Source organism: Dasypus novemcinctus, chromosome 1, assembly GCF_030445035.2.
Source record: "Dasypus novemcinctus isolate mDasNov1 chromosome 1, mDasNov1.1.hap2, whole genome shotgun sequence".
Taxonomy (NCBI): Eukaryota; Metazoa; Chordata; class Mammalia; order Cingulata; family Dasypodidae; genus Dasypus; species Dasypus novemcinctus.
This window is the reverse complement of record NC_080673.1, coordinates 204,966,267-204,991,619: the sequence shown is the minus strand read 5'-3', so window position 1 is coordinate 204,991,619 and position 25,353 is coordinate 204,966,267. Positions and strand designations below refer to the sequence as shown.

The 25,353-nt window shown below is 60.5% G+C and overlaps 1 protein-coding gene and 1 pseudogene across 1 annotated transcript in view; both read right to left on the bottom strand.

Annotated features, from left to right (window-relative positions):
- Positions 1-6,110: 6,110 nt before the first annotated feature.
- The window catches only part of TRMT44 (tRNA methyltransferase 44 homolog), a 34,697-nt gene continuing 15,454 nt past the window's right edge, over positions 6,111-25,353 (bottom strand). Inside the window, exons 7-11 of the mRNA XM_004459506.3 lie at positions 23,403-23,509; positions 22,169-22,352; positions 18,452-18,884; positions 17,985-18,101; positions 6,111-6,846 (exon numbers count right to left, since the gene is read on the bottom strand). Of these exons, the coding sequence (XP_004459563.2) occupies positions 6,614-6,846; positions 17,985-18,101; positions 18,452-18,884; positions 22,169-22,352; positions 23,403-23,509 (1,074 nt within the window). The 3' untranslated portion in view covers positions 6,111-6,613. The remainder of the gene's footprint in view (positions 6,847-17,984; positions 18,102-18,451; positions 18,885-22,168; positions 22,353-23,402; positions 23,510-25,353) is intronic.
- Positions 19,654-19,737, bottom strand: LOC111764398 (U4 spliceosomal RNA; annotated as a pseudogene).

Below are 25,353 nucleotides of genomic sequence, written 5' to 3'. Positions count from 1 at the left end.
GGCCCCGGGACCCCCAGCTCCTGACGGCCACACCTGAGCACGCCCCCTCCCAGTGCGGGCAGGACCCGTGACTTGCTTCTCACCGGCAGAATCAGGCAAAGGTGACCGGCACCCACCGTGCTAGGCGACTTCTCACTGGCTCTGAAGAACCCAGCTGCCGTGCTGCCAGCTGACTGACGGGGCCATGGGCAGCAGGGAACGGATGCTGTGACAGCCCCTGTGTGTGGGGCTCCCCTCGTCGAGCCTCAGCCGATGCTGCAGCCCCAAGACCGGAGCCGAGGACTCAGCTGCGCCCAGACTCCTGGCCCATGGCCCCCATGAGATAACAGATGTGTTATTGTAAGCCAAGTCTGGGATAGTCTGTTACGCAGACTGGGTAGCTAATACACAGAGGGCCCCTCACCATCCGCGCTCTGCCAATCTGCTTCCAGAAGCATGCGAATGCAGTTAACAAACGCCAAGGAAAACCGCAGTGCGGCGCTTCTATTTCAGGGTTCTGGACCGTTCAGGACATGAGGCCCGATCCCATGGACACAGGGAATCTCTGCAGACATGACCAGCGGAATGTTCTAAAGACGCGCCCACCAGCCTGCCCCGAGGTCTAACGGGTTGTACTTTATGGGTCAGAACCGCTGAACTAAAGGGATGCTCCCTCTTTGAGGAACGCCCTTGTTCCCTTGTGGACCTTGGCAGCTAATTAAAGGAGCTGCTGCTGCTTTCCTCCTGGGGCAGGGAGGCTCTCCTGGGGGTCAGGAAGAGGGGACGTCCCACTGTCCCAGGGTGGCCCTGATCCCACCGACCACAGAGCCCTGGCAGGGGACCGTGCCGCCTTCCTGATTTGTGGGTGGACAACCTGGAGCGCGGGGAGGGGGCGGGGCCTGCCCCAGACCTCACGCAGGTGCAGAGGGGAAGGGGCTCCACGCCCCAGAGGCCCCGAGGGGACCCCGCTTCCTTGGCTCCCCACTCGCCTCCCTGGGTGAAGAAGGGAGGCAAACGGGTCTAAGGAGCAGAAGGAAGTTCCACGCCGGCCAGGGCTGCTGGAGAAGGCCCCGTGGAGAGCAGCCGGGGCGCCCAGCACCTGCAGCGCGCAGAGGATGCCGGGCCCCAGAGCTCTCGGGCCCCGCCCACGCCTGGACGTCGGGCTTCTGCCCCCAGAGCCCGGAGAGGGGGCGTTTCTGGCATCTGAAGACCCTCCCCAGTAGTGGTCCTTCATCACAGCCACCCCAGGAAGCCCAGGCCCACGCTGCACGCCCACAGAGCCCCCGCGCCCCGTTTCCCTCCCCCGCGGTGGCCCCAGCTGCACACACGTCCCCTCTGGGCGCCCTGCCCTTCCCTCCACCTCCAACCAGGAGATGTGCCGGGTCTAGAGGGGCCGTGTGTACAGGCACGCACCTGTGCACACCCAGGGCACGCACGCGCCCAGATGGGCACAGACGTGTGCCAGTGCCCAGGCACAAATAAGCACAGGTACGTGTCACCTGAGCCGGGGGTGAGGGTGAGGGTGGCACAGCTCGCTCGGACAGCCCCCCCGCTCCCTGAGGCCGCCCCTGCCTCCCTGCTCCGTCCAGCGGCCTCCCCTCCACGTGCCTCGCAATCCCGACGCGCTCTGCAGCATGCTGGGTGCCGGGGGGCAGTGGCCGCGAGCCGCGGTCACCCCACCAGCCTCTGTCACTGCCCCCGCTTCACGAGAGGGAGGGCTGGGGCGGGCGCAGCTGCTCCGCCCCCCCGCCTGAACCCCACTCCCAGCGCTGCTGCTCTGCCGCCCCCACAGATGCTGGGGGACCCTCCGGGCCGCCTGGCCTTGCCCAGCCCTGGACGGGCCCACGATCCGAGTCAGCCAAGCACACGCGTGGGTGCCGGGGCTGGGGCCAGGGGGCCTGGTGGAGCCCTGAGGGCGCTTGGAAGGCCGAGCAGACTGGAGGGCTGCCCGCAGGAGGCGGACTCGGGGGACGGCAGCTCCTGGGGCCCTGGGGCTGCAGGGTGAGCCGGGCGGGGTCCAGGGAGAATCGAGGTTCTTGAGGTGGGGGGCTAGGGGCTCAGACTTTCCCCGGCGACAGTGGGGGCCACGGAGGCACAGCAGGCAGGAGTGACGGGCTGGTGGGCATGGCGGGGCGTCAGACCCGAATGGGGGGCCCTTTACAGGGTCTCTCACTGGCCCCCGCCCCTCCACCCTGCAGACAAGGAAGGCAGCGAAGGCTCTGGCAGGACAAAACTCGAGGGAGTGAGGGACGCTGGGAGGGGCGCGGGCGCTGCTCTCCTGCCAACCGGCCGGGCCTCCGCGGGGTCGGCGGCCACGGGGGCCCCAGCAACGTGGTCCTGGTGTAGCCGTGGCAGACTGCGACTTTCCAAGGCCCTGGACACGGTGCCGCCACGCAAGGAGGCGCCCCAATCCTCAGGGCCCCCGGAGCCAGGGCACTGCCGTTAGTCCCGTTCTTAGACAGACCCCCAGAAGGAGCTTTAGAAATGATGGGGTCCATGCCCCCCACACCAACAGGAACCCACCCCAGCATCCCTGCTACAGTCACACGGTGCTCGCCTGCACACCTCTAGCGATGGGAGGCTCACTACCCAAGGTAGGAGTTCCATCTCGTTGGATCGTGGATTGAGCACGAATTTTCCTTCCTACGTGGACTGAGCAGGAGTCTGCCCACCCCCACCCCCACCCATCTCATCCACCTGTTGGATGTGGTTTCACCTCGAGGGAGACGCAGAGCAGGTGTGCCCCATGCTCCAGCTGAGGCCGCCAGGCCCCGGGGGCCATCTTCCCCCCAGAGTAAAGCCCCTACGCCCCCCAGCCACCCTGGGCAGGGCTGTCATCCAGGCCTCTTCCTGGCCCCCCACTAAGAGGCTCCAAGACCCCCGGCCCTTGGAGGACCCTCCTGACGGGCAGAGCATCCGCGGTCATCCGCTGCCACGCCTGCGCCCTGCGCCCCCCGACTGCCCACTCCAGGGCCCGGCTCGGCCTCTGCACCCAGTCCTGGGAGGAGACCCAGGAAAGAACCTCCAGGCAAACCGAGGCAGCCCCGCACCTGGGGGGCAGGAAATGGGGTGGGGGTCTCCCCGCCATGGGAGCCGCTGTCGGTCACCCTCCCTGCCCGGGGCGCAGACTGGAGCGAAGGGTCCTGGTGGGTCTGCCCTTTGGAGCTGAAGAAGCCACCCCCTCCCCGCGGCAGGCCCAGGCCGGACCCCCCAGCAGCTCAGCACCTGCGGGCAGCGCAGGGCTCGGGCTGCCGGGGGCCTTTCCCTCCCTTGAACAAGGAAAATCTGGACTCCCCTGGCGCCACCTGCTGGTCCTGCGCACTCCTCCCGCCTCTGCCCGCAAAGAAGCAAAATAAAAACAATACGCATTTTAAAAAGCACGTCCCGCTGCTCACACAGCCCGGGCTGGGAGCACGTGTCCCGGAGTCCATCGCACTCGTTTCCCCCAGAGCCCCGGGAGCACGTTCCCCCTGGGCCCACTGTGCAGACGGTACCACTGAGGCTAGGAGCTCTGAGACAGGCCAAGGCCCCGGAGCGGAGGCCAAGCCGGGCGGGGGGCTGCGGCCCGTCCTCAGGACCCTGCAGGGCTGCTGCTGTCACTCGGGATCTTACACCATCAGTGTTTCCATACGGGATGGAGCTGGGCAAAACGATGAAGGGAAAGGACAGGTTAAAACACAACCAGAGGGGGCAGCATAGCTCAGGGGTTGAGCGCCTGCTTCGTACATACAAGGTCCCAGGTTCAATCCCTGGTACCTCCTAAAAACGAATCAGACACACAATCAGAGGCACAGTGGACACCTCCCAGGGGTGGGTTCACGAGAACTGCAAGGCGCCTGGCCCCGCAGGACTGACGGCAGCGCTGGCTTCTGGGCTTCCCGCAGTCCTAGCAGAGGGAAAGTGGGCAGCGCCTAGCCCCACCGGCCCGCACTCCCGACGAGCAGCCGGTGCTGTGGTGCGCCACGCCACGTAAGGGCGTTGACCACTCGGATCCTCACTGCTCTGGACGGAGAAGCATCTGGCACGGCCTCAGTGGAGCCACAGCGGGGCGCGGGCGCTGGCTGGAGAGGACAGGGGCGTTCAGCCGGCGCAGGGCCCGGGAGAGGACACGCCGCGGCCCAGGGTCCCGCAGGCGGTGAGGACATGCGTGTCTGAATGGCCGCCCCAGCCCCTCACCTGGCTTGTTCTCGAGTGTGCTCAAGGGCAGGGTCACTGGAGGCCACGGAAGTCCACCGAGTTGACGAAGTCCCCCAGCTTGAGGTCGGCAGGGGCCAGGCTCTCCAGAGACAGGACTGCCAGGAGGCCTTACAGCGGATGACCGTGCACGAGAGGACCAGCATGTGCGGCTCGGGGACCGGCGACGGCCTCCTGCAGGGCAGGCCGCACGCTGGCCACTCCCGTGAGGGGGGGCGCTCCCCGGGCTGGCTGCAGAAAACACCCGGGAGCCGCGGGTCTTGCTGGAAGGTCTCTGCGAGTGGGCAAGGACAGTCCCTCACTGCTGCAGCGACCTCCGCTGGGGGCTGTAGACGGCACCCGCAGGGACATCGGCTGACGGAGGACTGAGACCCATGAACTATCCTCCCACCACCACCAGGCCAGCGCCGCTGGACCGGCCAACCGGACACCACGGCTAGCCCACTGACACGTGGACCTCACCGTCACAACACACGGCAGGTCTGGTGAGCACCTTGAGTGGCAGAGCCGCTCCAGAGGGACACCAGGCGAGCGGACCTTCCCCTGGGAGGGGGCTTCTCTCGGGAGCTTGTCAGATGAACACTCACTGAGTGACCACAGCACGGGGGGCTGTGGACCCCAAGGCTGAGCCAGGCGAGGGCCCACCCGACCCCTTCCCTCCTGCCTGCTGGGCCTGTGGGGGCAGCAGCCGTCGGCCCTGGGGGTTGGGGCGGCCGGGGCAGGCAGGACAGTCCTCCCGGACACGGAATTCTGGCCATGAGAATGGGGACCTCTCCAGGGAGGCAGCCGTGCCCAGAGCCCAGGCCTTGGCCGGGCTGCCCCCCTGCTGGGATGCCCTTCCCCGCACGCGTCACCCGGAGCCTCGGCGTCTCCTCCCCCGGGGCCCTGCTTCCACTTTCCGTGGCACAGACTGCACACGTGTGCTCCGGGCTCTCTCCGGCCTCTTCCTGGCCACCCTGTGTGTGGCTCGTGGGCTGCCCCCACCTGCACCCACGGCCTTTGCACGCAGGTGCCCCCTGCAGATGGCGCTCCACAGCAGAGCAGGGCGTGCCTCGGGCACGTCACTTTACCAGCAAGGAAACACCGGGCCAGGCCCGCCCCCACCGTGAGCCTCGCTGGCCAGAGCTGCGCCGCCTGCAGGCCGACCAAGCGGGCCAAGGGCACTGGCACGGCTGGCCCCGGGTAACCGAGACTGCCTGCAGGACAAGGGAGGTGTGGGTGGGCGCCTCAGTGCGCTACAGCTGCGCAGACGCCACGACGGGCTGGCGCGACAAGCCGCTGCCGAGCAGGGCCTCCCGAGGCCGCTTCGTGGCGCCATGGCCCCTGCGCCGGGTGGTCTGTCCTCCAAGGCCTTTCAGGGAACGCCACGGGGAGCAGCCAGAAGCAGGAGGGCAACGGAGCCCACCAGAGAGGACGCCGCCGCGGGCACTGCGGAGGGGGCAGGTCCAGAGCCCAGAGCCTGCCGGCCGGCCAGCAACCACCACCCCAGAGGACGCCAGCCTCCCCGCCTCCAAAGCCAGGAGCCGGGACTCCCTGCTGGGAAGCCACCCAGAAGCGGGAGGCTCTAGGAGCCGGGGGCCAGGCCGGGCAGCCGGGTCACCCCTGCCATGCTCTCTCCTCCCCACGCTCACCTGGCACAGCGCCTGGCGCCGGCAGGGCACCGCGACGCCCACACAGCCGCCTCCGAGAAGGGGCGGGCCACGGAGCAGGCCGGGACACTCAGGGCTGACGCCAGCACCCGTGACCTCCTGCGTAGAACGGTGCAAGTGTTTTAAACAGCAACATATCAGGACATTCTTTCCCGGAAGGATGTTGCCCTGAGTAGAGGGCCTAGGGGAGAATATTTCTGTAATATTCGCATTTTGTGGCCTTTCACACGGATTACTTAGGGTTTCTTTAACGTCACCTAAGGTTACCTAAGCAAGGAGACTGAGCCATTATTTTACTTCATTTTCCTCTTTATAATTCCAAAAATAACCTCGACAACTTTTTAAAAAATTTAATCTGGTGACTAACACCTGGAGCAGCTGGATTCCCAGAGCAGTGCGAGGCGCGTGCGAGGCGCGTGCGAGGCGTGTGCGAGGCAGGAGTGGCCGGCAGCCCTGCCCCGTTCCCAGAGCCTGGCGCCAGCGAGGCAGGGGGCCCCGCGAGGGCCTGCGGGGGGCTCCTCAGGTCTCCCACGGGGCAGGGCGAGCACTGCGCCTTCCTGAGCCGCACACGCTGGCGCTAGGCTGCGCCTGCTCTCGGGATGCTGCCCACGCCTGACCACGGCCTCCAGCGAAGGCAGAGCTGGCCCTGCGCGGGGTTCGGGAGTGAACTCGGCACCTCCAGTTTCTGTACTTTCTGGAATCTGGTTATATTTCCATGAACATCTGGAGAAAGGCAGGTAGAAGCGGCAGAACCCGGCAGTGCCAACTCCGCCTGGGCCCCGGTGGACAGGTCACGGCAGCTGCCTCCTCCGCTTGGTGCTCTGGGACGGCCGCAGCTCCCCGGGCCCGTGGGCAAACGGGCAGCGATCGGAGGGCAGGGCGCAGCCGTCAGGGTGGTGGGAGAAGAACCAGCAGACGCGGGTCTTGAACGCGCCAGGCGACGGCCTCCGCTTGGCCTCCGGCTGCGGCCGCCCCGGGGGCGCCTCCTCTCTCCAGTCGCGGATGCGAACGCGCCCATTCACAACTGCGAAGGACATGGGAGATGCGGCCGCAGGTTACCCTCAGCGTCCACCGACTCGACGCGCCCGCTGAGCATCCAGGGCGCGGAGGGCAGGGACGGGAGCTGGGGACATGGCGGGGAGCCAGGCCGAGGCCCGCAGCCTCAGCGAGCCGCTCCAGGACAGGGCGAGGGGCCTGCGGGGTCAGGAGGCCTCGCCGAGGGGACAGGGGGCACTGCAGGCCAAGGAGGCAGCAGGTGCACGTCCAAGGGCCCTGGGACGCACGGGTCGGAGCTGAGGGAGGGGAACGACAATTCAGGGGGCTGTGGGGCCGGCCTCATGGACCCTGGTCTTGACGCTGTGGCACTGGAGGGGGCGGCAGGTAGGGACCGGCTGTGGTGATGCAGGTAAAGGAAGGTGGAGACAGGACGGTGGCAGGAGTGGTCGTGTGTGGCCGCGCCGAGGGTGGAGCCAAGGGCCTGCTGGTGGGCTCCATGCGGCGGGCAGGCGGGCCGAGCCCTCTGCGCCGTCCTCAGCACCTGGCTGTGGGCCACCACTGGGCGGGCGCGAAGGCGCAGGCGGGGGACGGAGAGTGTGTGGACACGGGGCGCGAGCGAGGCCGGCTTCCCCGTGAGCAGGGCTGCCGCGGGAATGTGCGTCCAGCACCCGGGCAGTTGGGAGGCCACAGCACACACTGGGGGTGGGACCCCTCGAAGCGGGGAGGGGAATGGGGGTGAGGCCTGGCCCAGAGCTGCCAGCACCGGCACGCAGGGCGGTGAGGAGGGGCGGCGGGGCTGCGCCTAGAAGCCCAGTGGAGTGGGGAGCCCGGGCCGCGGGCAAGCGGCGCACTTCCGGGAGTCAGCACCCGCGAGGCGCTTCCTGACGCCTTGCTGGGCGCAAGTAGGGCCAGAGGGGGCTCAGGCACGAAAGGCACCCAGGGTGCCGCCGGCCAGGCCAGACAGCGGGAGCTGCAGGACAAACGGCCTGCCTCTCCAACCAGCAGGCCCGGGGGGGCGCTCCAGAGTGAAAGTGACTGACCCGTCGGTCACCCGCTGGGGTGGGCAGAGGGCCGAGAGGCGGCGGCGGGCAGGAAGCTGCAGGAGGCTGGCCACCGCGGGCACGTTAACAGGCACGAGCTGTCTGCAGCAACTCCTGGAAACTCCAGAGCCCACAGCCACTACAACACCGCAGCCCCAGGGAGGAGCGAGAAGGGGCAGGTTGGCTGCAGGACAGAGACCACCGAACTACTCTCCACATGGCGGCAACCACCGCCCGCCCCAGCCTCGCGGCAGGCACGGGAAGATGCCGGCGCAGCCGCTGTGCCAGAGCGGGGCCCAGAGACTCAGGCGCCAGGATCCGGGGCGCGGAGCCTGAGCACTGCTCACTGCTTGTCATCAGCTGCTGGAGAGCGCTGGGCCCCCCGAGGCTGTCACTCTCCCAACCTCACCCCGGGGCATGGGCAGGGGAGGGGACGTAAAGCGGTGCCCGTCCTTGGAGCTGCACTTGCTGGGCAGGTGTCACAACAAGAAGGTGCAGCTCAGAGTGAGAGGGGGGGTCCTGGCCCCTCCCTGGCCCCTCCCAGGAGCACTGGGCGCTGGCCCAGCTCCCTTCGCAGGTCCCTGGCCTTGCTGCAGCTGAAAGGCTGGCTTGGACACTCCTCTCTGGCAAAGGCAGCCTGCGGCAGTGAAAGCCGAGGAGGAAGCACAGCGTCAGTGGCCTGGGACCTGAGGCCTGGGGCAAAGGCTTCCATGCTCTGAGCCCGCACAGAAACTGCAGGGAGACCGGGAGGTCCGTTTCCTGGGAGCAGAGGGGGCACTCCCCTCCTAAGGCCGCTGGCAGGCACGACCCCTCCAGGGTCCTGCACCGAGCGGGAGAGCGCCCCGGCCATCGCCTCGCCTGTTCGCAAAGACAGAAAGGCGTCTTGTGCTCACGTGTGCCTCCTTTTGCGAGCTCCTGACACTCAAGAAAATCTTGATACAAACTCAAGAAACAGATGTCTATCTCGGGTCAACCCACGTTAACATTCTGAAACACTGAAATAAACAGTGTGAAACAAAGACTATAGGACAAACAGGAGCAGGCACTGATGGCGCCCCCAGCGAGTGAGCACAAGTCCAGGGAGCATCAAAGACGACCAGGCTGCACACACCTGACAGGAAACTTTAAACCACCTTCAATACACTCGGGGGATGAAGGAAAACACAGAGAAAGAACTCGAGGATATCCAGAAAACGACAAACTAACAATATGAGAATCTCAGCAGGAGGTAGAAATTTTAAAAGGAACCGAACTGGAGGGGAAGACCACAAGAACCGAAATGAAAAATTCCCAGGAGGGTTTCAACAGCACGCTGCAGCTGGCGGAGGAAAAGATGAGCAAACCTGAAGACAACTGGAGTGAGACAGAGAAGACAGGAAAAAGAGCTATGGAAAGTAAAGAGTCTCTGACACCTGTGGGGCACCATCAAGCACGCCAAGACAGAAGAAAGGAGAGAAGGAAGAGTCAAACTAGTGGCAGACTGAGTCCCCAACTCTGCAAAAGGGGAACACGCACATCCAAGAAGCCCAGAGAACAACAAACAGGATAAGCGTGACGACACACGGGCCCCACCCCGTCTAGGCCCCACGTCACAGCAGAGGACAGGAGAGAGCTCTGAGAGCTGCAAGAGGAGAACAAGGCGCAGCCTATAAGGGATGCCCATCAGATCGAGTGCCCCTCGCTCCCTGGAAACCGTGGGGACAGAGGGCGGTGACGGCAGCACGACTGGGCATGTCCCTAGGAGCAAAGGATGATACACTTGAATGTGGTTAAAAGGGAAGTTACAGGTTGCACACGTTACCAGAAAAAAAATTTAAGAAAACAAACATGGGACTACATGACACCCAACAGTGAACACTAAAATAAACCCTGGACTAGAGTTAATAGTCCAGCCTTTAAAATGTGCTTTTATCAGTTCTAACAAAGGCATCATACTAATGCAAGATGCTAATAAGACAGGGGGGTAGGGGAACCCTGGGTTTTATGCAGGATTTTACAGTAAACTCACAACTTTTCTTAAAAAAAAAAAAAGGCAACAAATGTACAGAAACAAAGTCTTGAGGAGTTGGGGGCAAGGGGCACGGGACGGGCCCCTGCAGGGGGTTCCTGGTGTGGAAATGGGGTGCAGTTTTGCTCTTTCGGGGAGTACAATGTGGTCCTCCAGGAATTTGCTTTAGAGCAGCATGGGGCCAGCAGGAGGGGCTCAGATGAAAGCAGGCTGCTCTGGGCTCAAGACACGCCGCTCTTCCATTTTGCATGGCTGCATTCTCTCAAAATAAACACTTTTGAGAAGAGAAGATCAAGAGAGCCGGCCTGGACAGCTTTCAAGAAGCCGTGCTGGGAAGAGGTGGCAAGCGGGGCAGGGGCTGGGGCCGCGGGGGCTCCTGTGAGCGGCTCAGCCCCCGGCCGTGAGGGGGCCCTTGGGGAGGTGGGTGTGCGCCCACCTGAGCTCGAGCACCTGGGCACAGGCCGGACAAGGGGAGGGAGCCGAGTGGGGCCAGCAGGGCAGGGAAGGCAGGCTGAGGGCCAGCAGGGGGCTCGGCAGGGGCGTGGGAGGCGGGCTGAGGGCTGGCAGGGGGCCCGGCAGGGGCGGGGGAGGTGGGCCGAAGGCCGGCAGGGGGCCCGGCAGGGCCGGGGGAGGCAGGCTGAGGGCCGGCAGGGGTGCGGGAGGCGGGCTGAGGGCTGGCAGGGGTGCGGGAGGTGGGCTGAGGGCTGGCAGGGGTGCGAGAGGTGGGCTGAGGGCTGGCAGGGGTGCGGGAGGTGGGCTGAGGGCTGGCAGGGGGCTCGGCAGGGGAGGGGGTCGGAGGGCCGGCACGGGGCTTGGCAGGGGCATGGGAGGCGGGCAGAGGGCTAGCAGGGGACTCCAGGCAGCAGGGGAGGCGAGCTAAGGGCCAGCAGGGGCATGGGAGGTGGGCGGAGGGCCGGCGGGGGGCTCAGCAGGGGCGTGGGAGGCAGGCTGAGGGCTGGCAGGGGGCCTGGCAGGGATGTGGGAGGCGGGCCGAGGGCCGGCAGCGGTGGGGGAGGCGGGCTGAGGGCCGGCGGGGGGCTTGGCAGGGGCGTGGGAGGCGAGCTGAGGACTGGCAGGGGGCCTGGCAGGGATGTGGGAGGCGGGCCGAGGGCCGGCAGCGGTGGGGGAGGCAGGCTGAGGGCCGGCGGGGGGCTCGGCAGGGGTGTGGGAGGCGGGCTGAGGGCTGGCGGGGGGCTTGGCAGGGGCGTGGGAGGCGGGCTGAGGGCTGGCAGGGGGCCTGGCAGGGATGTGGGAGGCGGGCCGAGGGCCGGCAGCGGTGGGGGAGGCGGGCTGAGGGCCGGCGGGGGGCTTGGCAGGGGCGTGGGAGGCGAGCTGAGGGCTGGCAGGGGGCCTGGCAGGGATGTGGGAGGCGGGCCGAGGGCCGGCAGCGGTGGGGGAGGCGGGCTGAGGGCCAGCGGGGGCCTCCAGGCGGCGGGAACCGGCGGGGCAAGCAGAGTGGAGCCGTGGCCACGGGCTGAGGTCACGGAGGGAAAGGGAAGGTCCAAGGCCCAGGAGGTCCTTGATTTGGGGCAAAACTCCAGAAACCACTTGTGCTCCTGCCCTCCCCGTCTCGGACTGGTTTTAAGGTTCCCAAACGGAAGACGAGGAGGGCGGTGGAGGGAAGGGTCGCCTCCAGGCAGCGTGAGGCTGCCGGCCAGGGCCAGGCCATGTGTGCGTGTGTGCGGGGCTGGAGCGTCTCCACCGCCAGACCCCCTTCGAGCCTGTACACCGAGTCTCCTGTGCAGGCCGGGGCCAAACACGCCGCTCCAGGGGCGGCAGCGCGGCTGTTCTGGGATGCGAGGGAGGCATGGGGGTCAGGAGGCTGCGGGTGGGCGCTGCGCCCGCTGCACAGAGGGGAAGGGAGAGGAGGGAAGGGGAGGGGACCAGGGGCCGGGGCCCGGCCTCAGGCCGACAGCCTTGGCCCCACGTCCGGGCTGCCTCCCTGAAGCAGGAAGGCGGTCTGGGTGGAGGCAGCTGGAAGAGGCACCCCCAGGCCGCTCAGCCGCTTCGTCTTGGGCAGCCCCAAGGCCACGTGGAGCACGGCCAAGGCAACCAAACCCTCCTGGTTCCACTGGAGACGCTCACACCGCCGCAGCCAGCCAGGCTGGGGGAAGCAAGGGCCCATTGATGAGCGCTGGCTGCTGCCTTCTGGGAACGACGTCTGTGAATTAGAGTCGGGGCGTCACTTTCCACCCGCCCCGGGCCGGGGGCAGCTGAGGACTGGCTCCCCGCGAGCAGACAGGCGCTTCTGCACTCTTCTGGAAGCCAGGGCCGAGGTCTCCCCAGGAGGCGCTCCCTGCCCAGGGCTGCAGGCTCGCTGTCCGGGATGGAAGCAGCTCCTGCCAAGGGCCCCGCGAGCCTTTCACACCTCCCCAGCCCACCCACCCGTGTGGCCTCCCCAGGCTCTCGCTGGGGCTTGTTTTCTTCACCTGAAACCTCAGGTTAAGAACACTTTTTTACGGTCCACTTGGTGCTGTGACAGCAGCACCTACTGGCGCAGCCTGGAATAACCGCCACAGCTGGTGGGGGGGCAGCGGGAGATGCCCGGCCAGGCCTGCGAGGCCCCTGGCAAAGCAGACCCTCAGCGAGGGGCAGACAGAGCCCGGGAGCAGGAGCCACCCGGGGCCCGCCTGACTCGGCGCCCGGGGCCTCTCGAGGGGCCCAGCCCCTTCCCGCTCAGTCAGTGCAGGGCCGGGCAGGGTCAGGGGCTCGGCACAGCGCTGGCCGCCCCCGCCCCGCAGCCCCAGGCCTTCTTGCCAGGCTGCACCAGGCCCCGGGAGAGCAGGGTGCGAGAGACCAGCCCCCAGAAAGGGTCAGCATTAGCCCAACGATGTCTTCTAGAAACCTGACTCACTAACATTTCTCGAAACCAGCCGCTCTCATTTAAAACAAAATCGGAAAGCCCGAGTGTAGAGACGGTAAGGCCCAGGGCCAGTGCATAGTTTTTGCATGACTGGAAATGAAATGTTTATCTGGAACTCACGCCCAAGCCTCCTACGCAGCAGTATTTCCAGAAATACATCTGCCCCCCAAGGAGAAAGGCACAGAAAAGCAATCGCAGACATGCATATTCATCATGGAAGAAAGGATACTGTTTCATGAGTGTAGTGGTTTGAATATTATTGATAAGTTCCAAAAAAGAAATACTGGATTATCTTTGTAAACTGATCTCCTCGGGGCATATTAGGTTATACCGGACTCACAGATTTACTTGATTATGTAAACCTCTTGTGCCAGTAGAGCATTAAGTCCCCACCCTTTGGTGAGTGGGGACTCACAGATAAAAGGCATGGCAAAGGACAGAGTGGAGGGTTTCTGATGCTGAAGTCTTGAGCTGGAGCCCCGAGAAGTCAGCATGCAGAGGAAAGAGAAGCAAGCCCCAGGAAGAGAGGACCTGAGCCAGGAGAAAACAGAGGAATAGAGACGGCTCCTTAGACCTGGCAGAAACCCTAGGGAGAGAGACAGAGCCATTCACCTGACAGTCTACAGCTGATCTTGTGGAGAGAGGCAAAGCCTAGAGAGCCTCATAGCCTACAGATGACCTTGTGGAGGAAACAGAGGCGCTGAGCCCAGAGGAACCCAGGAAGCCTGCGCCCTGGCAGACGTCGGCAGCCATCTTGCTCCAAAATGTGGAAATAGACTTTGGTGAGGGAAGTAACTTATGCTTATGGCCTGGTATCTGTAAGCTCCTACCCCAAATAAATGCCCTTTATAAAAACCAACCAGTTTCCGATATTCGGCAGCAGCACCCCTTTGGCTGACGAATGCAATGAGACCAAACAAAAAGTACTGGAAAAACAAAAAGGCGAGAGGCCCTCTGGGTCCATGGGATCCTAACCCACCAAAGCGCTAGGGAACAAAGCGCGGGCTCCGGCACGAGTCACTTCCAGCCCAGGGCCCGAGCCTGCCGGCCCGCTTGTGATTGGGTGACCCCTGCCCCCCAGGGTGGAGCAGCGTGTGTCCCCGTGCAGGCACCCCAGAGCTCAGAGCGGCTGTGGAGGGTGCGGGCCGCCCCAAGTTGGCGTGCGCGCACACCCTAGGCTCAGTGGTAGCACAGGGCCCGGGCAGCTGCCTGCACCCCACACAGGAACCTGGCGCCCAGCTCTGTGCGCCCCACAGTGGCTGCCCCAGGTGGAGGGGAGCCTGGCCCCTGGGGATGGCGCGGCCTTTTGCCCCCCTGCATGTGACTAGCCCTGCGCACAGATGGCACTTTGTGGGTGAGGGTCGCTCAGACCTGCTGTCTACCCCAGGCCGCAGGTGCACCCCCACGCACTGGCCACTTGTGCTGCCCCCAGCAGCACCTGCTGAGCGTCAAAGCAGGCGCTGCGGGTGGCTCAGGGCTCAAGGCCCCACAAGACGGAGCAGCCTGGGCTGGGCCTTGCAAGACAGGCTGGGTGTTGGAGGGGAGGGAGGTGGCAGGGAGGGCCGGGGAAGGCGGGCTCCTGAGAACCACCGTGCCAGGCCCTCACCTGAGCCCATGCTCCCAGAGCCGGGGGCCAAGGGCAGGTGGGCAGCCCGGCCTGGCCTTCTCCACAGTCCTCATTCTCGGCCCATCTTCCCATGACACACGATGTCGACTGCCTGCCATCGCCGTCCCCACCCCACCCTCCTCAGGAAGGAGCAGCCAACACGAGGCACCCAACAGCAGGCCACACCCAGCATCCAGGAAACCTTCCGTGATAGAAAGCGCCATCAAAATCATATCTACCTCGTTCCGCGTTCATGGACCGGAAGACTAAATAGAGTTAAGGTGTCACTTCTACCTAAACTGACTTGCAGATTCAATGGAAGCCCAAAAGAAGTTCCAACAGTCTATTTTTATAGAAAGGGAAAAGCCAATTATCTAATGTATTCAGAAGGGTAAGGAACTCCAAATAGTCAAAAATGTCTTAAAAAGAACCGAATTGGAGGACTTGCTCTCACTTCCTGACTTTAAAGCACATTACTTAGCGATGGTGATAAAAAAAAAAACAGCATAGCACTGGCATACTGACCAGCGGAACCAAATCGAGAATGCAGAAATGGACCTCCACACCCACGGTCAGGTGGTTTTTGACCAGGCTGTCAAGCCCACCCAGCTGGGCCAGAACGGTCTATTCAACAAGTGGCGCTGGGAGAACTGGACAGCCATAGACAAAAGAAAGAAAGAGGACCCCTACCTCACACCTTGTACAAAAAATTAACTCAAAATGGATCAAGGACCTAAACATAAAAAGCCAGAACCATAAAACTCCAAGAAGAAAAATGTAGCGGAACATCTTCAAGATCCTGAGGTAGGTAGTGGTTTCTTAAACCTTATACCCAAACCACATGCAACAAAAAGGTGGATAAATGGAACCTCCTCAAAACTGAACACTTTTGTGCTTCAAATGACTTTGTTAAGGTGAAATTGCAGCCTACTCATTGGGAGAAAATTTTCAAAATTACATAACCAATAAGCATTTGATCTCCATGTTATATGAAAAGATCATACAACTCAATGTAAAAAGACAAGCAACACAATCAAAAAATGGGCAAAAGACCTGAACAGAATTTTTTCCAAAGGATTATAAATGGTCAAAAAGCACATGGGATGATGCTCAATATCACTAGCTATTAGGGAAATTCAGAACAAAATGACAATGAGATATCATTTCATGCCTTACAGAACGGCCATTACTAAAAAAGGTGAAAAAGTGCAAGGGCTGGAGAGATGTGGAGCAATGGGGACTGTCACTGGTGGTGGGAACGCAGAGCGGTGCAGCCTCTGCAGATCAGCTGGTGCTTCCTCAGAAGCTAAATACAGAACTGCACATGATCTGGCAATCCCACAACTAGGAATGCATTCAGACGGACTGAAAGCAAGGATGGGAACAGACATTTGCCCACTGATGTTCACAGCAGCATTATTCACTGTTGCTAAAAGATGGAAACAACCCAAGTGCCCATCAACCGAGGAACGGATAAACGAAATGCGGTCTACACACACAGTGGAATACTATTCAGCCCTAAGGAGAGACGAACGGGGGAGGCCTATGACGACAGGATGAACCTGGAGGACATTAAGTCGAATGAAATAAGCCAGACCCAAAAGATCAAATATCGTATGGTCTCACTAATACGAACTTAATATGACAAGTAAACTGACAGAATTAAACTACGGGGTACAGGTTACCAGGAGATAGAATGTGGGTTCAGCAGGGGGGGCAGATGCTGAACGTACACAGAACGTTTAAAAAGGGGAATTGTAAATGGGGAACGGTTAGAGTCACTGGTAACACTTCACAGTGGTGTAATTAATGCGCTGACCCATGAATGTGATTGTGGCTGGAAGAGGCAGCCTGGGCAGGCTAGCATCTATTGAGGAAGCTGGAGGCTAACCTAGGGACGGCACGACAGTGACCGTGGTGGTGGATGAGGGCTGTGGTTACTAGTGCAGATCCACAGCATTCCTCTATTACAAAGTGTTAGCACGTAGACACACGGGAAAACAACGCATGTAGCGCACAGACCGCAGTTAGTAATGCCGTAATATTTTCAGAGCAGTGGAAAAGAGGGTGCTAATCAATGCTAAGGGCCAGTAACTGGGAGATCCAAGAGAGTGTGGATTCTTCCCTCTGGAGTAATGAAAACGTTCTGAAATGGACTGGCTAATGCCAGCACTATGCTGCAGGAAACTGAGCCACTCCGTGTGCCCTTTGGGAAGAGTGTACAAGGCACGGGACTCCGGGGTCCTCGGGGTGGACGATGGACTGTGCTTAACAGTACAAACAGGAGAACATTCTCTCCGGAACCATCACAATGTACAATACTAATACGTGGTCTTACTAATAAGACATTCTGTGGGACAAATACACCAAATCCAACATGGCATGGACTACAGATGGCAGTAGTATCACGGCAATGTCCTTCCGTCATTTGTAACAAATGCATCACAACAACGTAAAGTGTTGGTTGTGGGACAATGTATAGGAATCCTGTACAGCAGACATGATTGTTTTAACTCATACCTTCTCAAAAAAAAAATCCCGTCTACTCACTGACCACCACGGGGCATGTGCCGAGCTGCGGCTTGAGCACAGCACTGCCCTAGACCCTCCCTGTCCAGCAAGGAGGGGGTGGGCACCCCATGGCTGGGGGGCGGGGCCCTGGCCAAGCTCACACAGAGGGTAGAGCCGGGTGTGACTGAGCCCACGTAAGCTCCTACCAATGCACTCATGTCACCAACCGCCCAGTGGAGGCCCACCAGCCCAGGCTTCTCACAGCCACGGGGGCTGAGCCCCCACGGGCCCCACCCCCAGCCCCCATGCCCACCGCTGTGCCCCCATCTCCGAGCTCCTCCCTGACCCAGGCCCTGTGCACACGCTGTCCCCCCACCTGGACACGCTTCCCTGTCTTCTCCACCAGCCAAGCCGACCTCCCTTGGAGTCCCAGCTCAAGCGATGGTCACTGCTTCACACGAGGCAGAGTGGAGGGCACGTTGCCTGGGACAGGGACACAGGAAGAGACGGACGCCATGCTGCGCTCAGCCCCACCGCCTGCGGCGTGAGGGAAGGAACCGACAAGAGGGCAGCCCCGGCCCTGGACGCACAAAACGCCCGTGCAGGGGAAGGGCTGAGGTGCCTCTCCCACGGCGCAGGTTTCACCAGGGAACCCCCAGCCCAGGCCAGCCGCTGAGGGGGGCCTCCAGGCCCCAGCTCCCAGGCAGGGGCTCTCTCCTCCACCAGTCCCGTGCCTGGCCCTGCAGCCCTGGGGGCTTCCAGTCTGCAAAGCCACAATGACCCCACCCCGAGTCCTCTGGGTGACCGAGGACCCGGCGTCCAGGCCTCTGGCTGTGCGCTTTGCCCGCGAGGGGACACAGCCCAGAGGGCAGGGAGCAGGGCCCCTGAGCGTGGGCTGGGAGACACAGGAGGGCAGAGGGAGCGGCGGCATGTGGAGGTCGGGGCCAGCGACGGGGGGCCTGGGGGCAGGCATGAGGGGTGCTGCACTGTTTGCACGGCTTCTCTGCACATCTGAAGTACTCTGGAGTGAAAAATTCATTGAAAAGATGTTTAGGAGCGACAAGATGCCCAATTTGTAAGAACAGGCTCCCGCTGGCTGGGGACAGGAAACTGCCTCCACCGGCGGTCGGGGGCCTACCTGCAAACACCTGGTGGCTGTTTCTCAGCAGAGTCTGCAGGCCTCCGCAGGCCCTCTTCAACCTCCCCAGCGTCTCCCGGTCCAGCTCGCGGGCGACTTCCGCCAAGGAAAGGCTCTCTGTGGAAAGCGGGATTCCCCCGAAACAACAGAACGCTGACGACCCTGTCGATTCCGCTTCTCCAACTCACACCCCGTGCCCTTCGGCGGGCGGGACCACGTCAACTTAAATCCAGCTCCAGGCACATCTCCCAGCCGCGAGGACCATGAGGTGGCTCCCCCAGACGGGTGCAGGGCGGCAGCACCCACCAAGGCCCCCTCCCGAGGGACACTTGGAGAACGAACGCCGGCCCAGCCTAGTCAGGCTAAATGCATCTAGGATTACAGGCGACCCCGCTGAACGCTCGACCGCTGCGGAGGCATCGCGCCCCGACCCTGCCAGGCCGCTGCCCCTGGGCGTGGCCGCTCACCTCCGCGGTTCCAGGGCCTCAAGGCCCCACTCGGAGGAGCCCCTCCTGCGTGCGACGGCTCTCCTCCCAGCAGCAGGTTTGCCACCTGCAGAACCACGCGGTCGATGAAGTCTCGGGGGAGAGCGGCGCAGTTCCTCACGCGCTCAGTGCGTTCTCTGGGCTGAAACCCGGGGACCCAGGGCCCGCTGGCCTGGGCCCCCGCTGCACACCCAGCGCCGGCCTCAGGCACACCCTCGCACCGGGTGCCCAGGGCACTGTGCCAGTCCTGGGGGTCAGCACCGGGGTCCGTGGCCCTGGGCAGAGCACGGGGAGGGTCCTCGCCCGGCGGGCCCGCAGGGCAGGCCTGCCTGCTGTTAAGGTACTGACTCCTCTGTGCGTCAACGGAAGCTTCTGCCGCGGGCGGGTATGTTCTGGACTTCCCAACGAGGCAAACCTGCATTTGAAAGAGCATGACCACTACTTAGTAGGCTGACAAAATATTTTAATGTCTTGTCCTTGAGTACAAATTACACCGAAATCTTACAATTCTATCATAGAAATCATTATTTTAAAACTAACACTGGTATAAATTACTTAAAAAATTAAGAGAAAGCCCACGAAAAACCTCATCACTCAAACGTTTCCGGAGTGAAAGACGTGGCTACGTGAGGGGCTGGCGCTGCCTGAGCTTGCCAGCCACGCCGGGCTCTGCTCTCCCTTCACCGTGTCGCTTAGTCAAGGGACCATGTGACCTGCTTGGCCACCCCACAGCCACATGCTCACGTGAACCCTAAAGGCAATCTCGGGGGGGATATAAAACAATCGAGACGTCCTTCTACCACCCTGGCCAGAGAGAGGTGACTGGCAGCAGCCCCAGCAGTGTGTGAAAAAGCACACACGCCCATGCTGATGTCCTGCTGATTTCCTTCCTTCTCAGTCACCCAAATGCCCGTGGCCGGGCCACCGGGAGGGCAGCGGCTAATCCCAGCGCAGCCGTCCTGGGCACAGCCCTCTGCCTTCCTCTTGGCTTTAACAGCAAAGCAAGATGATGAGGCACGAAAGAAAAGGCCCAGGTCGCACCAGGAGCGCCCCCTGCTCACCCCCAACTCCACGCCCTCCTAAACGTGCTGCTGGGGCTGGGGCTGTCCTCTCTGTACTGGGCGCAGAGCAGAGCCTGGCGCTAGTAGGCCACACTAAGCACCACTATCTCTGTGCTACTTCTTGGGGTACCGGAAAAAGTTTTCAATTAGCAATAATCGTGCCTTGGATAAATCACACTGGCTACGATATTGCCACTGTGCAAAGCTATGCTGCTTCTTAGGGAGCGGATGTGGCTCAAGCAGTTGCGTGCCACCTCCCACATGGGAGGTCCTGGGTTCAGTCCCAGTGCCTCCTAAAGAAGACGAGCAGGCACAACAAGCTGATGCAATGAGCAGATGCAACGAGCTGACACACTGAGCAAGAAGCAGATGTGGCTCAAGCCGTTAGGTACCGCCTCCCACATGGGAGGTTCCGGGTTCGGTTCCCAGTGCCTCAACAAGCGAACACAATGAGTACAAACGGCAAGCAAAAACAACAAGCAAAAACAACGAGGGGTAATAGAAGAAATTTTAGCATCGAGGTGGAGAAAGTAGCCACAGTAGTTGCTGCGGGCAGGGAGAGGGTAGAAGAGATGTGATGTGGGGCTATTTTGGGGATTTTGAGTTGCCTTAATGATATTGCAGGGTCAGATGCTGGACTTTATATATCCTGCCATAGCCCACTGAAGGTACTGGGGGAGAATGTGAACACAGGGTAAACTATTATCTGTGTAGTGCAGCAGTGCCCCAAAATGTGTTCACAGAGTGCGACTGAGACTGCCACAATGATGAGGGAGCCTGTTGGTGTGGGAGGAGTGGGGTGGGGGGTTGGGGGGTATAGAGGAATTGCTTACGTTGTTTAGTGTAACAGTTTTTTTGTGATGTATATATTTTAAAATAAATACAATTTACAAAAATGATGTGGTGGGGAGTGGGGAGTGAGGGGGTTATATGGGAACCTCTTATTTTTTTTTATGTTAATTAAAATTTAAAAAAAAAAGAGGGAAGCAGCTCTGGCTCAATCAGATGAGTTCCCGTCTACGTTATGGGAGGCCCACTGTTCGCGTCCCAGGGCCTCCTTGTGCAGGCTGCTCACCCGCACTGCGGAGAGCCACCCAACCCGCAGGATACTGCAGAGAGCCGACTCAGCAAGGTGACGCAACAACAACAACAACAAAAGGGAGACAAGCAAAAACACAGAAGAGCGTGCAGCGACTGGACACAGAGAGCAGACAGCAAGCAAGCCGCAAGGGGGGAGGGGAAATAAATAAATACAGACACAGAAGAACGCACAGCAAATGGACAGAGAGAGCAGACAGCACACAAAAAGCCATGGGGGGGATAAAAAAAAAACAACAACAAGCAGACAGATGAGGGAGCCATCTCAGGGGGTGGGGAGAACTAAAATAAATAAATGAAGTTACAAAACACGGTCACTTCCACGACTGCATTTAGTGCCCACACCACTTCAGGAGAACACTGAAGCTCAGAGGGATTAAGCGAGAGCTCACGGTTTCAAACAGCTAGTCGATGGGACTGGAAAACTCAAGAATCACAACCACAGGGTGCTCTTACCCACCGAGGTGACCCAAACTTCAGCAGTTCCCAAAAACCCACTCCACCCTCAGAAGACTATGACTTACTAAAATAAAGGTCATTTAGGAGACTAGCACAAAGGCCATGGAGATGGGTCCTACAGCAGCACTGACCACAATCACAAAGAGGGCCCAGCTGACAAGGCCCACGTCCACCTGTCCCGGGCCACAGGACCACTCCCTGCGGTCGCTGACGCGCCCCACAGCAGATGCTGCCCTCCCTGTTTCACAGGCAAGGGTGTGCGTGAAGAGTGGGGCAGGGTGCCCAGGAGTGCACGGCGACAAAGCGGCAGGGGAGAGCTGGCCCAGAGTGGACTCTGGCCCTTTACATGAGGCCCAGCAATCAGGCTGTGTGATGTGGACGGTGGGTTTATTCATAAAGAAGGCATCCCAGAATCACAGAGTCTTGTGAAAGAAGGAACCAGAAAATTAGCGCAAAATTAAAGCAAAAAACGTAAGCCCTTCCCACAACTGTCTATGGTGTCAAGTCCCGAGTGGGGAGTGGGAGACCTGCCCAGACCACCGGGCAGGGTCACAGGAACAATGTGCGCATTGCCCTGCAGGCCGCCTGAGGGTCAGTGTCAGCCCTCGTGGTCATCCAAGTTACCTTTCAGGTAAGTCTGGGTCAATGAGCCTTTAAAGAGAAAGTGTGGAGCTGTTCTGAGCTTGGGAAAGCAAGCCTCACCAACTTCAGCTCCCACCAGCTGCTCTTTCCGAAAGCGGAGTTGGAGTTCACCTGGACAAGTGAGTCCTCGGCAGAGCCCGGCTGGAAACCACTGCCCAAGAAGACTGAGCAGCTCCAAGAAGGGGCTCCCCGCGGGCTGTGCAGACCTTCTGGAAAGGAAAGGAAGGCTCTGCAAGGGTCTTGGGAGAAGGGGAGAGTCCCAGAATCGCTCTAGAGGGGGAGATGGTATTGACAAAACGAGCCCTCTGAACCTGCATCGACCGAGACGCTCAAAGCAGCACCAGCCTCACACACCGCCACACCATTTGTGACCACGGGGCACGGCCTTGGACTCCGACCTAAACGCTCACACGGCTCAGAGGACAAGGACCAGCCATACCCTTTTGGTTGAAGGAATGCGCAGGCAGTCTTCTTGCACTTGGAATCCACACGTAAGCCCCACTTCTTTAATGAAGTCCAGGTACTCGCGGTACTGGGTCTTTCCGCTTTGCCTCCGATGGTACTTTCCCACGAAGTCAAAGAAGCAGCAGGGGAGGACAAAGAAGCGGCAAGAGTAGGAGGACCTTGGAAAGAACAAAGCACAGACACCGAGGAGACTGAGTGGACGCACTGAACACAAGGCGGCGGAAGCCCCGTGGGGATAATGGATCACATCAAAGCTCATTCCTGGTTGGCTGTTTCTCATGTAACAATTACATTCTTCCCCAGTTTCATTTCTAGAGACACTACAGCACAGTCTATCTTTTCAATAAACTATGAATCTATTTTTATAACAAATATTTTCCATTGCAGTCACTTTTGTCAGCTGTGATAAAAAACACTTTCCGAAGTACACTGAGATTTCAGCCACGAGGAAGAAATTTCAGAGGGAGGGACGATAAAGCCTATGCTGAGACTTGACCCTTGACATATATTTTTCCTTGAGGGCTAAAATAGTTCAAAAACCTCAGATAAAGGACACGTGGCAATTATATGTCAAGAGGTGGCAAAGAGCCCACTTCCTGATGAAGTCTCTTTTACATAGAGAATCACAAACTATCTCTGAGAGATGCATAAAGCTCCTACTATGAAGAGGCAAATGTTGCCGAAAGGGTCTGTGTATTGACAGACTGTTCGTATGAGGACAGACCCTCCTGTTATCAGGAAAAAAACTTGCAAAAATAAACATCTTATGATACTGGATGTAAATACTGCAGAAATAATCAGTTTTGTCCAGCACTGTCCAACTGAAATCTAACATGGGCCGCATACGTAGTTTAACACTTCCAGTAGCCATGTTTTAAAAAGGAGAAAGCAATGGACGGTGGTAAAGGCAGCACAGCATAGTGAACGTACTCACCACCACTGAATTTTACACTTGAAAGTGGGTAAAATGGGAAATGTTACATCGCACATACAGTACCACAACAAAAACTTTAAATGAAAAAAGGAGGTTGGAATTCATTTTAACTTTACCCCAGTATGTTCAATATTCTACCAGGGCAACGACTTGAACCAGCCACACCTCTGGTGCCCAGTGGCCACGCGTGGCAAGTGGCTGCCGTCTGGGAAAGCAGAGATGAGATGACAGAATGTGACATGCATTCACCATGCCCTGTGGTGGCCGCAATCACCTGGCTGCAATGACAGGTATCCATGGCGTAAGTTCATCGGAATGGTTGCCAATTAACCAGTCGACACCAGGGAAAAGGTTCTCGTCGTTTGGGGTGACTGCACCTTCCTAGAAGAATAACCAAAAAGCAAGACTCAGTGGTCGGCAAACACGCACAGGCTACCGAGGCAATGAGGCACAGCCGGGAGCAAGGGCTCTGCGGCCAGCCACAGCACGCACGCGGCAGCACCCTTGGATCTGCTGCTTGCTCTCACGCCGCCCCTCCAGGCCTGCTGCCCAGGACCACCAGCAGGACCGCCCGAGGCACGAGGCACCCACTGAAGAGCCCAGCATGGCAAACAAAGGGCTTCCGGAGCCGGCAACTCTTAGAGCGCTGTCTCCTTATGATAGTCACAACGCGCTGCTTAACATAACTGTGCAAAGGAGCAACAGGAAGGGGGATGGGGACCGTTTCGCCTTTGGCAGAACACCAGGAAGAAGTGGCCCTAAGAGTGAGTAAGCAGAAGGCAGCCAAGGTGCTAGCACGTCCTTAGAGACCGGCCAGGTGAGGGAGAGCACGGCTCAAACTGCGAGCCCGGGTGCAAGTGGCGTCCACACCCAATCCCAGGCTCTCTTCCACGGGTGTCTACTGGGTCTCACGAGAAAGGATGGGGGCAGGGCAGGAGGCTGGAGCAGCCCCTGCAGTGGCACAGGCACCCAGGAGGACAGGCCTGGCGCCCACCCGCTCCCCCAGAAGCCTGCTGGTGCTGGTGGAGGCAGAAAACCCTCAGGCTCCCTCAGGGCCTTGCAAAGACCTGCTGCTCCTGGAGGAGGAGCAGAGGCAAAGACCCCTGGGCCTGTGGAGGAGGGAGCCTCTCAGCAGCACCCTGCAAAGACACAAAGCACAAGTCTGTCACTGCTGCGTGTCCACAGGAACCCTTCTCCTGCCAGGACCCTTCCAGAGGTTTCCTGCCACGGGGAAAGAGGCAGCAGTGCTAAGAAAGCACCACCCCGAGGCCCCAGTTCTCCAGGCCGCCTAAGATGGGGGTCCCGGAATGGAGGACCACCCTGCCAGAACAAGCCAGCACCAGGGTAACAGGTGACAGTGTCTCCAGCTGGGGAGGGGGACGGGCACGGAGAGACCCCTCTGTGGCTCAAGTGTGCAGGGGCTGTGACTGCTAAAGGTGCGACAAAAACACTGAGAAAGACATCCCGCACCCCAACACCCCCTCTGATTATGAGACAGCAGCCGCAGGCATGAGGAACTGGCAACGCCAACAACGCGCCCAAACCCTGCTCGGCCACCCGCTGGGGCACTCGGCCCCCACCCTGAGGATCGCGCCAAAGAGGAGGCTGCTCACGTGCGGGCACGAACAGTACCCGTCTCAGCCTCTAGTTCTTCCACACACGATGAGGCCCAGCGTTCAATCAAAACTCACAAAACTCACAGACAAGCGAGAAGGAATGACCCACCATGAAGCAATGACGCCGTCAGCAGGACTCCCACAGATGACCGAGGTCCCGGAACTGGCAGTGACGTTAAAACCACCACAACTCACGTGGCGGGTGCTGGTGATCAGCACAGCCTCATGGACACACAGGGACATCAGCAGACAGGGAATCAACCGCTGCGGGGGCAAGAGGCAGCGCTGGCGCCTGAGCAGCACCGGGTGAGCTCCGCCGGCAGGCCCACGGCAGACGGGACGCCAGGGAAACCCGGAACTTAGTGCGTCCAGGACCGGGGTCGGCCGAAAGGCAGGAGGCCTCTCGGGAACTGCGACAAGTGTGCAGCCCCAAAACAGGGTGCTCGTGTGGGTGGGGGGAGAGGCCAAGTGTAAGACATGGGCTACAGCTAGGAGCGGTATTTTGATATTTTCATATCTGTGACAAATGTTTCACTGCAGTGCAAGGTACGGCGGTGGGGAGAGGTCTGGGAGTCTGTAGGATGACATGCTTGGTTGGTTTGTAAACTC